This window comes from Chinchilla lanigera, unplaced genomic scaffold (assembly GCF_000276665.1).
Source record: "Chinchilla lanigera isolate Chin_1 unplaced genomic scaffold, ChiLan1.0 scaffold00059, whole genome shotgun sequence".
Lineage (NCBI taxonomy): Eukaryota > Metazoa > Chordata > Mammalia > Rodentia > Chinchillidae > Chinchilla > Chinchilla lanigera.
Genome location: NW_004955460.1, coordinates 4696401 through 4711362, shown reverse-complemented (window position 1 = coordinate 4711362; position 14962 = coordinate 4696401). Strand labels below are relative to the sequence as shown.

The following is a 14962-nucleotide window of genomic DNA, read 5'->3' as shown; positions in this document are numbered from 1 at the left end:
CCTGCTAAGGAAATGTGAAGCCAGTCAGGTGTTTAGTGCTGAATTTGTACTCAAAGAACAAAACAAAACAAACCGCCCCCCCCAATACCATTTTTTAGTAACCTGACAACTATACTTGATTATCTGCTTTCAAGTTGTGATTTCCTCTTCTTATGTCACAATGAACCTTAAGTAAGAGACTCTTCATTAAATATGAAAATAAATATATTTACTAAGAAAGAGATATAAACCAAAGCTTGTAACTCTCTTTGAAAGGGCCAGGGTTCCAATTAGATGTGAGTATTAACTTTCCATGGAGAAGGGAGATGAGCGATCCAGGTGCCTAGAAGGCCACATCAAAGAAAAAGAGTATGGGAAAGGCACCTAAAAAATGTTTTCCTAGATACACACAGTTCTGCCACCCTGAGTTAAACACGTGGGTGCTAAGTTCCACCTGGCTTTGTTTTACTCTGGAATGGTGTTCTGAAAAGGGGGCCTTCCGCCAGGAGCTCAGTGGAAATGCTTGTTCCTGATCCCCAGGCTTACAGCCCCTGGGGCGGGTGGCACCAGGTCCTCAGGCTGTGCCCGTGGGGGCCATGAATCTCAGTGCTGGATACCTCTATTCTACACACAGTGGTACCAGCACCAAAAGAGTAGAGACAGAGGGGGAAATGATCCTTAGCCTGGATTCTCTAAAGACAGAGGCAGAAATAATCCCTCACCTGGATTATTTTGAAAGTTTCTAAGTAGCAATTAACCAATTTCAGAATTTTAATCCGCCCATCACTGGTACATATTTTGGGCAGCTTCTCACCTGTAGGGAGGATGGGGGACAGGCAGGACTCGCAGATGTTCTCCTCTGTAAGAGAACACACTGGGGTTAGGTGCAGCTCCATCCCAGCAGCACGACGCGAGGCTTGGAGGGGGCCTGTTTCAGTTCTACCCACCATCAACCAGAACGCCTTTCATTTGAGTTCGGTGCATCTTCTTCAGTAAGGACAGGGAGTCCGCGACGAGGATCTTCTTGCAGCCTTCCCGCAGCAGAATCTAATGCACATAAGTGAAAAGCCATCTTGAGCAGACTAGATCCTGGGGAGCAGGGGCTTCTCACCGGTGCCCCACAAAGTTCTTGTGTTCAGAATCCTCCTGCTCTCCCATCCTCCTTACCTCCTCTGCCTCCCTCCAAACCTCGCAGGACAGAGCTGGGCAGCCACAAGCCACTTCTTACCCTGTGCACCTTTTGTATGTTTTAGATGACGACACAGTGGCTCTGTAGCTCTTGTAAGATCAAGGATAGATTCCAAGGTCTGGTGACCCAGGCCTCGGAGTAGGGGGTGACTTGCTCACTCTGATCTGCCCATCTCTGCCTGGGATGGACAGTCTGTTAGTCCAAAATCATCCCTTTACTTCACAAAGCTATCTGTCCCCTGCACAGACAGGTACCGGGTCCCCTCACGCCAAGGCACTTCGTGGAAACAATGGGCTCAGCAGAGAAGCAAATGACCTTCAGTGGCTGTGAGTCGCAGCAAGTGCCCCTGTCGAGGGCTTTGGCTTTCTTCAAGTGACATCAAGTCTCTGATGCCAAATCTACAGTTTTGCTTGTAGAGGTTTATATTTATGCTACTGGGGAAAGGGAGTTAAGGGAGTAGCCAGATGTGGTCCTCTATGCCTGTCACCTCCAATGGCTTGTGTTCTCCTAAAAGTCCCCAAGAGCCTCTATGTATAGGAAAATATATGTACATACTCCATGTACATGAAGGCCACAATCAGGAAAGCAGAATTGATGTTCAGATTACAGCTCGGTGCCCGCCGTTTCTAGTACTGATGAGCAAGACATGACTACATGTTCGTATTCCCACATTAACTGAAGCACTGCATGGGAAGTTTTCTTCACAATTTTACTAGATTTCTTTTTCTTTTTAGTGGTACTGATAATGGAACCCAGTACCTTCACACGGAGCTACATCCCAGCCTTTTGTTAATTTTTTTAGAGACAGGGTCTTGCTAAATTGCCCAGTGCCGGAGTCAAACTTGTGAGTGTCCTGCTCCAACCTCCCAGGGTGCTGGGATTATAGGCATGCACCACCATACCCAGCTGAAACAGGAATTTTTAAAATTCATTTTAAAGACATTAAAAATTTAACAGACATCATTAAAGTATGAGTTTTAGGGAAATTTATAAGCAAGCATATACATCTGTTCAGCCGCCAACACCCACACAACAAACTTGAAAATAGTGTCGGCCATCACATCTCTGGTGAGTATTTCATAAAGAACCAACTCTGACTCTGGAGGTGCTCTGCATGAATAATACAGGATGAAGGCATGGCCAGCCGTCTAGACAGAAGCTACTGGGCCTGCAAACTAAAAAGAAAGGTGTAAAAAATGCAAAGTAAGAAGGCACCGCCTCCCAGCAGGATGACACTTTCTGAATAGGCACAGTCGGCTGCCTGCAGAAGGTGGAAGGAAAAGTTCACAAATACAGCTGACTTTGTCACTTCCTACTTCATTTGATCCCATTCCAAAGCTCCCAATGAGAAATATATAAAAACATTTTGTTTCACTGACATGATGACAGGCGGGATTATCAAAAAATAAGACATCTGTAGAGAAGCCTTCTGTCCCATAACATCTGCAATGACTGAGAGACTCCCGACGGCGGCAGGGGAGGGATAGCGGTACAAGATCCCATGCAGCCTCACACAGGATCCCACATGTGACAAGGGGCGATACTGATGACCACGTCCTTGTATCCCTGTAGCAACCCTATTAGGTGACACAACTTCACCCTAAATGCTCATATTTCCTGTGGAAGTCTTTCCTACAAAGGCTGCAAGTCAGATGGTGCAGTAGTTGGATTTACTCCTTTCTAACCTTCACACTCCTGAGTTTCTGTCTCTCAAGGTCACCTTACTCCTGCTTCCCAGCTGTGGACTGTCACCTTCCACCTTCCAGAAGGTTGGCATTCTTTAGGCATCTAGGGTACATGCACTCTCTCCTATGACCAAGTTTTCAGGGACCATTGCTGCTTGTACTCTGAGTACCACCTCCATTATGGTTTAAATCTGGATGCCCTGCTCCCTAAGCCCCATCCACTCAAAGATGGGGCTTTTGAAAGGTGACTGGACTGGGTGCTGATAGCTGACTTGCTGTTAGGAGGTTGAGTCTGGTCATAAGAGGTGGGTCACTGGGGGTGTGGCCTGGAAGGATGCGTCTCCCTCCAGGGGTCCTCCTTTCACCTTCTACTTCCTGTCCACTATGCCTGTCTGCCATGCTACCCTGCCTGGGAGCCAGCAGAACATGGACTGAAACTTCTACAAACTGAGCCACAGTAAACCTGTCCTCTTTTAAGTTGTGTGTATCAAGTACTGTGTCCCAGTGGCGAGGAAAGGAACTAGGATAACCTTCCATTACTTTGTGCTACATTTCTTTTCAATATATGCAGTATTATAAAGGGTAACACCCAAGTTCCCACCACCTAGATTTAATCAATCTGTTACTCTTTTTCCTATGTGCGTCAGGGATGCTTATTTCAGAGAACAAAGCACTGCTGACACTTTCCTGCACTCTAGTTCCTTCTCCTTCAACTCCCACGATGTTTAGTGTGTATCCAGTTAAAATGTGTAAGTTGCAGCGGCTCATCATGTTACTTCCGGACAGTGGAACCAACATTTGGCCTGGGAAGTTGTCCCTTTCAAACAAAGAAAGCAAAGCTTCATTAGGAAGAAGCTTTTTGCTCCCATATCTTGCTGTGTGCAATGTGGCTGGGATGTGTGGAGATACAGCACTGATCCTGTGGCCAAGAGGTTTCCTCTCAGGCAGTCTCCTACTGATGGGTATTTAGGCTGTTTCCTGTGTAAGGCTGCTGGGAGAGAGGTGTTCAGAATGTTCTGCACACATTTCTGTGGACTTGCTTTCCATGTCTTCTATAAGTGCTGTGCCTCCTGGATTATGCAGTAGGTACATGTTTAATTTTTTAAGAAACTGTCAGTTTTCCAAAGTAGTTATACTATTTTACATTCTCATATACCAAGTTTTGATCTCTGACAACCTGCCATCCTTATTCTTCTTAGATAATCTTAGTCTTTTACATTTATTTAAATTCTAGGACTAGATGATGGCTTTAGAAGAATAATACTTGTGATATGAATGACTGTTAGCAATTAAATGGTGACACTCAATTTGCTAATAACTTGTGTAGTTTTATGGCTGTGTTAAAGAAAGGGCCATAATTGTATCATATTGCCCTCATGTAATGCTGGTGTTAAGTTTACAAAAGTGCCCTGGGAAGAATGGAGTTTTTCATCCTAATAGTGGAAAAGTTCATGTAAATAGGGGTTGCTTGTTTTTTGAAGGTCTTATAAAATTTGTCTCTAAAATTATCTATGCTTTGCTGTCCCTGTACATTTTGACCATTCATTCTGCTTCTTTAATGATTACAGGTCTGTTCTTTTGTTCTTGGTAATTTATATTTTCCTAGAAAATTGTGAATCTCTTATGGGTTTTCAAAGAAATCACTATGAGCTTGTATTGTTTGTCTACTTCAGGTGTTGAAAATTTAGTCTGGAAAGGCTTTTTTCTTTAAGGGTGCGCTGCTTTATTTCCTGTATCTTTTGTTCAGACTTCATAGAATCTGCAAATACATTTTGTGCTGTTTTGAGGGTATCTGTAATCTGCAGAAGCTTCTGAAGATGTGGTTTTAGGATTGTACCTTCTCCTTCACTCCCTACCAAGTCCTTTTTGTACTCCAAAGTACAATTACTGGTCTTTCAAAGATAAAAGTGATTTTTACCCAGCAAAATTCCTTCCTGATTTAGGATGGTCTCCTATTACCTGTGTTGGGTAGCCTCTGATACTGCTTTCAGAGATTAAAATCAGCTCGGAACATTTTGTAATCTAGATATGAGTCTACTTTGTAAATAAGATAGCATCATTCCTAACTTTTGCTTAGTAAGCTTTATTTTCTACAAGAATTTCACCAAAGATAAACCGCTGTCTTTTCTTTCCTAATGTCATAATGACAGTAGTTTTCATCTTGAAAGTACCTATGGGCATTTCTTAGAAAGTGCAATGTTATCTTTCATTTTCCTTATGGGTCTTCCTCTTTTCCCAAGATTATCTATATTTTTTTTTTATTTAAAAAATTTAAAAAACTAACACAACAACAATGAAGACAAAATCAAAACAACACAAAAACAACAAAAGCAATACATGACCTCAAAACTAAATGATAGGAATTAACAATGGTTGCTACATTACGTACTGTTATCTTCAGTGAAGTTGCTGAATCCACCAGACATAAGAATGTAAGACTGATCAATCAAAGACAGTAACAATAAAAAAAAAAATTGGAAATGATGCAGAGTTTCACCATACAAGATGGTAGGAGTTCCACAATGGTTCTTATACTGTTAAATCTTGGAAACAACCCAAATGTCCATCAACTGAGGAATGGATAAAAAAGATGTGGTATTTTTATACACCCATAAGGAAACACCCAAGAATTTGTCCTAATCAGCAGATCTCTTTGAAAGGATCGCTGTGGCTGTGAGGGGTACAGTGCTAGATGAGAAAGCCATGAGACTCGGACAAAGGATTGGGCTCAAACCTAGATCATCATCCTCCCAGGTTGCAGGTCATTTCACCTTTCCAAGCATCAGCCTGGAGCTCTGGGAAAGGGCGGTGACAGCTCCTTCAGGACTGTTTGTCAGGTAAGACAGTCAAAGGAGAGTGTTTAAAAAGAGTGCTGAGGGAGAACTTCTCTAACAAACAGAAAAGGGTACAAATGCTCCATAAGATAAATGCTTACTTTACAGAAATATCTAAAATAGAAAAATTTACATACACTAATAATAGAAAAAAGTAATGACACAAATAACTTCAGTGTATCGGAAAAACTAAAATATCCTTTCTATGCATACTGCTGGAATAATTTCTCTCAAAGCAGTTATTTGTCTTGAACTCAAACCTATGAACATCTTGGGTTTAGAAAGTATCACACAAATTATTTTCTTCTTACTGATTTCATGAGCTTTTGAAAATCTGTTCATTAATTGCATTAATAATGTAACACAGCTTAATAATGTGAACACTGATAATGTGGCTGAATATTCATTTCCTTTGACTCTGTCAGAGGCTTTTCACATGTGTAATGAGGCTGTGCTTTAACCAAAGAGAGCTGCTGTGGTACTGAAACTAGTTTTTGTTTTTTTTTTCCAAAACCTTTCTCTGTTCCCTATCTTTCTAATTAACAAGTGGGTAATGAACTGATCTCCCAGAGCAGTGCTCAGATACATTTAAAATGCTATGGACTCAACTGTGTATCTCCCCAGATTGAGTCCCAATGCACACTAGCCAAAAACTGGCGCCACGAAGCTCTGTGGTAGCATTTCTCTAACATCTGACCTGGATCTCTGTTTACTGATGGTGGGGGGTTGCTGCCCACCGCTCCACACCAGGTTCTGGAAACCACAAAATTCCTGCCAAACTGAGGATGAGCTGAGGGTGCCAACTTTTTTGTGCTGGTTGAGAACATGAAAGAATCAACCATAGCTTTATGAAATGAAGACTAAACAGAATCAAAGAGAAACACTGCAATCCTTTGGAAGCTGCAAAGGCTCCACGGAGAGATGTGGGCTACTTTTATAGTGATGCCTAAATGGCTGACTAGTGGCCAGTAATGAAAAAGGGCTGCCTTTCCTAGGGGAAAAAAAATTCTAACCCCTTTCTTCATTCATGAGAAGGAAGCACCCTGGAATTTCTGAAACAATCAGCCCAGCACACCCTTTTCTCTCGGCAGCCTTCACCAAGGCCGCTGAGCCCCAACGGGGACGACAGGTGTGGCCACTGTTTTCGAGGCTCTGCTACCTCCCCTCTGGCTCCTTTCTTTCCCTGAGAAGCCACTCCCTGGCTGGAGGATTTACAGGCACCAAGGGCTCTTTGGAATCCATGGCTACGTAATTTTCAGCCTCTTTAACACATTATCCAGCTGCATGCTTACACAGCACAGGGCAACTGTAAACCATAATTAAGAGGAGAAAATATTGATTCCACAGCTGTTTGAATGGATGATTTTTGTTACATTCACTTTGCATCTAATAATAATTCTGTTTTTATTCCCAGCCAACTCAGAACTGTGCCCATTTGTTCAGAAACAATGAAGGAGCAGTAAGCCTGTGGTGGGCGGTAGTTCCATGAGCGTGCTCCTCAGGAATGAGGGCCCAGGAAGGGGACTCATGCATGCTTCCCCAGGCAACAGGAAGACACCTTTCATGGCAGGGCCCAAACTCCGTGCCCAGCAGATTTGGATCTGAACATTTCCGCATACCCGGGCGTGCCACGGAGCTCAGGGCCAGCGAAGCAGAGATCACACCCAGCTCATTCTTGTCCAGAGGTTTATTAGGCCAGGACACTCAAACCACTTTGACCAAACCCAATTCCAAGCCTTGGCACCAGTGGCTTCCCAGGCTGGATCCCCACCCGGCATTCCTAAGGCACTGCCCCAAAAGCAGATGCCTCCGCCACCTCTTTTTGCCCATCAGCCTGTTCTTCCCTTCTCATTGTCCCTTCCACACTCTGTCCTGGGCCATCTTCGAACCTCCAGACGCCCTGGAAATGGCGCCTGCCCCTCACTGAGCTTTCTGCCCAGCACTGCCTTGGCTTGCTGGAAAGCCAGTTACTGCCCCTCTGACCCATTCCCCAATAAGCACTCCTGAGCGAGGCCCCTGGCTGCTCACATCCGTACCTGCAGGAAAATCCTCTCCTAGAAAGCTGTGTTGCTCGGTGGCAGCACAGCCCTGTGGGCCGCAGGGGCAACATCGCAGGTCACCAAGGCCCTAGTCCTCGAGGAGGACTCCGTAAAGGCTGTGGCCTCAGTGTCCTGACTAATCTACTCCGACGACGGTTCCCTTCACCCCACTTTTCAGAAAGAGTGATATATTTTGTTAGCGCATGTTAATGCTACATGGTCATGGCATTTCTTTTGGGAAGCTGGCACATGCCATCAACATATCTTAGTCACTTTCAATCCCCTAATCCCTCTCTCCACAAGTTGTATCTTCTGTTCTCCTGTCTTCTCTCCTTCATTTTAATTATTCATTTTTATGTTTCTCATACAAGAGAAAACGCTTGATAGTATTTAACTTTGAGTTTGGTATTTAACTTTCCGGCTAATTGCACGCAACACGCTTGTCTCTAGTTCCACACATTTTCCTGCAAACGACAGGATTTCATTCTTCTTTATGCTTGAGCGACCTTCCACTGTGAATACACTGGAACATACCCACCCCAGCTCTGGGAATTTTCATGTTAATGGTACTACACTTCCTGGTCACAACCTCTTGTCCCTCTGGCTCTGCCATTCCTTTACACCTCCGTTCTCCATGCCGCTGCCCTTCCTTCGGTCTCTTCTTTTCCCCTGGTCTGACCCTAGGTGTTACCCTTGTTCAGCAGGTGGCCCTCCGCTCTGCACACTTCACAGTGACTACTGGCCCAAGAAATTCTCACACAATGGTCCTCAGTTCTCTCAACCTCACCTTTTGGCTGCAAGATCATATTGTTTCCAGGAAAGCAATTTCAACCACTGTGACAAAAACTAATTTTCAAGTCAATCAGTCTGAATTTTTAAAGCAGTACGTTCTGAACAGTTTCAAGCTCTATGGAAACTACCGGCACCCTTAACAGTAGGAACTGCTCCAATCCTTTTAGGGGAAATAGTAGAATGCTCTGTAATTAGCTCTATGAAAGTAATGAGCTGCATTTTTCTTATCACAAATTCTGAACTAAGAGAATACTAAGGTTGTACTATCCTAGCAAAACAGAGGTGAAGCAGAATCCTTTATCATGTTTCACACAATGGATTATTGATAGCATAAACAGAAACTACTAAATTATCCGAAAAATTATTTATTCCCCTTGAAGACATTTGGGAGGTCTGATGTAGCAATCCCCATAAGTCTTGATGTCATGCTGCATGTCCGACACTAAAGTAAGAATGACGCTTTTGCCATAAACCAACAGTGTGGGGACAGCTTAGTAATCAGATGGCTTCCTACAGGGGGATGTTTCCAGTTTTGTTTTCTTTTGTGTGGTAGTGAGGACTGAATCCAGGGCCTTCACACTGCGCTACATCCCCAGCCCTTTTTTTTTCTTTTAGGTGCAGTCTCACTAAACTGTCCACGCTGGGCTTGAACCTGGGATCCTTCTACCTTCACCTCCTAGAGGGTTAGTATTACAGATGTGTACCACCATGCCCGGTTCTAGTTTCTTGAATGGTTTTCCAAATATGTGTGCCTAAGTACAATGTATCAAATTGAAAGGGTCTAATAACATAAATCATAGATTTATCCAGAAGTGAGTCATTTACATCAGGCATGCTTCTTTGTCCAAGATAAGATACTTACCTGCAAATTGTAGTCTTGCAGAATTTTTACCAATGAGTCTCTCAGATTGGGAATCTCCATTCCCTCCTTAATTCGGTGAATCAGTAGAATTGGGTCAACATGTGTGCCGATGTTGTTTAACAAGCCAGTAATAAATGCTACAAAATAGAGACAACTGACATATAAGCACTGTTACAGTATACTTTATTTGTAAGTAATCTGCACATAATACGCTTTACCAAAAATAATTTTAAAAAATGTTAAAACCTTTACGCTCAGTTTTCTAAACTCTCAAGAATCAAGTTCCCTCAAGACATAAAGGAAAAACTAAATGAGAACAGTTTAAAAACAGGCAAACAGTTGGGCATGGCGGCGCATACCAATAATCCTAGCACTTGGGAGGCTGAGGCAGGAGAATTGCTGCGAGTTCTAGGCCAGCCTGAACTCCATAGTGAAACCCTGTCTCAGAAAGACAAAAATGAAACAAAAATGACAAACAAATGACCACTTTCCTTCAAAATATAGTTTGTACTGTCAAAAGAAAACAACTGATACTTATTGGGAACTTCCTGTGGCTCATCTATTATACTCTGCTCTCTGACATTTTGCAAGGTAGGACTGTTATATCTCCCCATTTTATAGATAAGAGAGATGAAGTGTTTGATTTACCAGGGTCACAAAGCCAGCAAGCAATGAGCCCACATCAAAACCAGGCCATACTATAAGTCCATATGGGTTCTAACTGTCCCCACTTGGTCTATTAAGTCTTAAACCATTACTGTATCATGTCAAATTACATCCCTTGTATTTCAAATCATTAAGTCACGAGAGCCAATTTCAGATGAAGGTATCTGAAAATGAAGCCTTTCTACCAAAGGGAAAGAAGACTGTACACCACTATTGCTAGCCTGGCAATCATTTCTGCTCTTCAAAAGAGGCCCTGGGTTACTGTTGTGTAATTGCTTATTTCTAAAACTATAGCTCAGTGCACATGGTAATCCAGAGAGCCAACAAATACAAAGTATTGGGGCTGCACTGATAAAATGGGGCAGGAAAGAGAGACTCAAGGCTGTACGGCAACCACTCAAATATGTTTCCATAAAAAGAGACTGATAAAGGCTACAGAATTTCAAAATAAATGTGCAGTATACACATGAAACACAAACCCAAACCAACCCAACACAGGTGACATTCAGTGTGGCTGTCATAGGAGACAACATGCCTGTGGGGCACAGTTAAGCTGTGCACTCACTTTCTGTGTCACACTCACTAGTGCACAGTGAGGAGACGCCAGCCCTTTCTGCCCCGGAGGGGGTCTGGAATCCTTACAGCACACCTCCCACCCCGGAAAGGATGGCCATCATCAAGAAGTCAACCAATAACAATGCTGGCAGGGTGACAGGGGGAAAGGAAGCCCTTTCCACTGCTGGTGGGAGTGTAGACTGGTGCAACCACTGTGGAGAACAGTATGGAGAATCCAAAAAACTAGGATCCAGCTATCAGCCTTCTGGGTATTTTTCTAGAAAAACTGAAAACATCGTACCACAGCGATACAGGTGCACTCATGTTTGCCGCAGTGCGATTTGTCATCGCTAAATCTTGGAAACAACCCAAATGGACATCAAGTGAGAAACAGATAACAGATGTGGTATTTTTATACAATGGAGTATTATTCAGCTATTAAAAAAAGATAAACCCACGGCTTTTATAGGTAAATAGATGCAACTAGAGACCACACACCTGGCCTATTTTTACTGTAGATACTTCACTATTTTTAACTCAGTATCTCCTGAGATAAATCTTACTCTGCATGTAACTGGCTATATTGGAGAGAAAACGTTAATTACAGATGGCTTCTCTACTTACGTGGTTTGTCAATGGAATATAAAATGAGATCTTCCCAGAGTTCTCCATCATCTTGCTCCTTGGCGAATTCAATTGCTTTATCCACATCATGCAGTTCCTCCATGATCATCTTTAGGGCGCTTCGACTGTTGCCCATCCGGCCTAGGTCGGGGAGGAAGTGAGAGAGGCACCGTTTATTTTAAAAACAAACAGCCTCTCCTGTATCCCACTTACAGTTTAGAAGCTAAATCAGAAGCACATTTTCTTACATGTCACGATTACTTGCCATAGCACAGTAAGATAAGCATTTCTCACTTAGTGGATGTTCAGTTTGTGCAGAGCACTTCTGTAAGTAACTTACACCAATTACAATGTTCAGGAATCCCTGTAATCCTATGAGGGATGTTCTACTAATGCTACTGCTTTATACAAGAGTTAACAGAAATGTTAGTTACCCACCAGGACCTTACAGCTACTAACAGGTAGAGCTGGTCTTTGAGCCCAGGCGTGCTGGACTTGGCCTCTCCCTCACACCTGTGTTTCCTTTGGATATTAGCATCTTCAAATTGGTACAGTTAACACTTTCAGAGGCCTAGGAAATCATTCTGCCTCTCTAAGGTGGCTTTGCGTGTCATTCTTCCGATACAACTACAGACTCAACTATCAGTGGGCTTCCCCATCTCTTTTTCCAAACTCATGGGAAAGCCTTGCAACACCCTTCATAATGGGAATTATTTACCAACTATGCTTCTATTAGCTAGTTATCTTTACACACTTTGCGCACTGATTTACTGGCATTTCAATACGTTTAAATAATTTCCACAAGCTGTTGTCATGATCCATGCTTCAGAAAGCTTGCTGTGGGCTGCTACCTTATCGTTGTCTCCCGCCCGCACAGGGCCTGGGGAAGGATCCTGAATCCACCTCACCATGGGCCACCACTGTCGAGTCTAATAGTGGGCTTGTGCAAAAAAGATGACATCCCACTTCATAGCCCTTTGGTAGCATTGTGTTTTTGTTATTCTCAAGATGCTTTGTCTTTTAAAAATAGTTATTTATGTGTACAGGATTTTTAAGTGTTTATAAAACCAGACACAGCTATCTTTACAAGTCTTTTGCTTCTAAGTATGACATGATAAAAATCTATCCTAACAGATTATTTCTTGGGGGAACACTGTTTGCAAGAAAGAAGTAAACAGATGAGCTATTCGAGGTTGTAAATTAGAACCCCCCAAATATGCTCAAGTAACCAAATGCAGCCCCAAAAGCATTTCTCCTACAGTAAACAGGTCCCATAACTGGGAAGTCCCAGGTCTGTTGTGAAGTACCGGTACCTGCATATGCGTAAGTGGGAAAAGATTTGGAAATTCTTCCAGAGGCCAAAGGCGCCAGTGACAGTGTTGTATATGAGAAGGTTATGACACAGAACAACCCTAGTGGGGAAGTGACACTGGAGAAACAGCTCACGGGAACTTTCTGCTGTGTGTCACTAATATCTGGCTTCCTTACAACACCTTCAGGAAACCATGCACCGCTCTGATGCACTGGGGGGGAAAGTGTAAGAGTGTTCCGTGTCCTGCAGTGCCTGGTCCAGAAACGATGACATGTGTCAGGGCAGGAACCAGAAGACCAGAGACAACTCATGAGCACACTGTGTTAAAAGTTGTCTCACTTAAGCTGTGCAAGGTGGCACACACCTGTAATCCCAGCACTTGGGAGGCTGAGGCAGGAGGATCACCATGAGTTCAAGGCCAACCTGAACTGGATAGCAAGGCCCTATCTCAAAACAGCAAAAAATTAAAAGTTATCACTCTTCAAACTCCATATTTAACTGCCTTTCCTCCAGTTATATATAGTGTGAGTTTTGAAAATGAAGATTATTTTCTACCAATATGATGGTACTATAAGCTGATTGTAATTTTTAAAAAACTAGTTTTAATCTGTTGTGAAGTGTGAAACTTTTGTTTCTTCTGTTTATGAAAATTACCAATATATTCTTTCAACAGTATTTACTCAATAACCCTTCTCCCTTGTGTTGTGAATTTTTCTATATATTAATCCTTTTCACGTATTAAATTCTTTTCACATGCGAAAGTTTTGTACAAAATAGGCATCAAATTATGTCACTTTATTCTGAAACGCGTTCTTACACAATCCACATCAGGTTACGGGGACTAAAATTAACAATAAAGCTACTTACTTAGAAGGTAAACTGTCTCTTCTACAAAGTTTCTCTGCTGACAGATTTCCAGAGCCTTCAAAGGAAGCAAGGTAGAGATGTTACTGTGAGCTACCAGATGAGAACAAATATTAATAGAGTCACTTACAAGTCTGAAAATGTTTCCATTCCTTTCCTTTAGCAACAAAAAAAAGCTAAAAAGATGCATCTCCTTGGCTCTTGCTGGTCGCCATACTCACCTCACAGAGAGCTACTGAACCCCGCACACTTCAACTGACAATGTACTCACAGCAATGTAAAGCACACTGTATGATCAAAGGCAGAAAATAAGATGCAGAAAGAAAGTGCTTTTCTTGCCTTGCTTTCTCTTCATGTTACTTTTGGTTTCCTTAGTGACCTACTTCCCATCAAATGCAGCCATTTGTTTGTTTATTTATTTATTAATTATTATTATCATTTTTTTTGTACCAGAAATCGAACTCATGACCTCAGGCTTGCCAGGCAAGCACTTATGCCGCTGAGCTACAGCCCTGGCATGTAGTCATTTGTTTAAAAGATTTCCTTCCCTTACAACAGAAACTCCCTGAAAGGAATGCTGTCCAAGGTAACACTTTCCAGTGCTGTGCAGGAGTATCTGCTCTGTAACTTAGGTTCCTTGCATGCATGAGCAAATGAATGAATAAGTCAGTCAATCAGTCAATCAATCAATCAATCAATCTCCTGGGAATATTTCTGTTGTCAGCTCACAGGGTTTGAGAACTCTGTTCAAGGATCTTTGCAAAGCAAGAGGGAAAGTGTACCTGCTCATCATGAAGGATCAAAAGAGAAGATCAAGTAAAGACATGAGGACCAGGCCGATGACAGTCTTCTCGTCCGTGTAAAAGAGGACACTGTGTGTGCTGATAACTCAGTACCTCTAAACAACCTGATGCCAATTTACTATGTGCTCTGTGCTACAGGGTCAGGGTACATAGTGATACACAGGTGACAGCAATAATAAAAATGGTGAGGATGACAGGTGAGTGGAAGATGACAGGAGGTGCTTAGGGGGAGCAGAAGCAGCCTGAGTCCACCCAGGAGTGCACGGGTGACAGAGATGTGGTAACACATTACTCCATGATCACTAGAACCTGAGGGATGGCACAGGGAAGGGAACTGAACTCATGTCCTCTTGCAGGAAGCTCCAGAGGAGAGACGGCATCTGAACTGGATGCAGTCCCACAGCGACAGAGGACCTCAGAAAGCCCCTCTACATGACTTCTCAGGGCCAAGCATCTTTACAGTGAGCCAGGCTCCACGCTGCATTCCCAGAAAACACCTCCTCCCTGCTCCTCTCTCCGGGCTGTCTCCTGGCCAGAGGTGTTTCCTTGCCCTCCACCCTGTCAAGGACTTCAGACAGAAACAACAGGGGACCCGACACAGCCTTGATCCTAGGCCTCCTGCACATAGGGCTGCAACACCAGCCTCCATCACCCAGCAACTCTTGTAACATCCCTCTGCTGGGAGCACGTGCACGCTAAGCCCTATGCTTTGCATCATGCCTGGCCCGCAGTGGGTGTGCAATTAAAAAAAAGAAAAA

At 43.1% G+C, this 14962-nt stretch overlaps 1 protein-coding gene across 4 annotated transcripts in view; it reads right to left on the bottom strand.

The window, feature by feature from the left end:
- Window positions 1-14962, bottom strand: part of Vps41 (vacuolar protein sorting 41 homolog (S. cerevisiae)) — a 193285-nt gene that overhangs the window by 37792 nt on the left and 140531 nt on the right. For all 4 annotated transcript variants that reach the window (XR_001236534.1, XR_001236535.1, XM_013521234.1 and 1 more), the window contains exons 23-27: window positions 13405-13459; window positions 11226-11366; window positions 9381-9517; window positions 927-1026; window positions 794-838 (exon numbers count right to left, since the gene is read on the bottom strand). Coding sequence is in view for 2 of the 4 variants with exons in the window: in XM_013521234.1 (XP_013376688.1) it covers window positions 794-838; window positions 927-1026; window positions 9381-9517; window positions 11226-11366; window positions 13405-13459 (478 nt within the window). In the remaining 2 variants the exon portion in view is untranslated. The remainder of the gene's footprint in view (window positions 1-793; window positions 839-926; window positions 1027-9380; window positions 9518-11225; window positions 11367-13404; window positions 13460-14962) is intronic.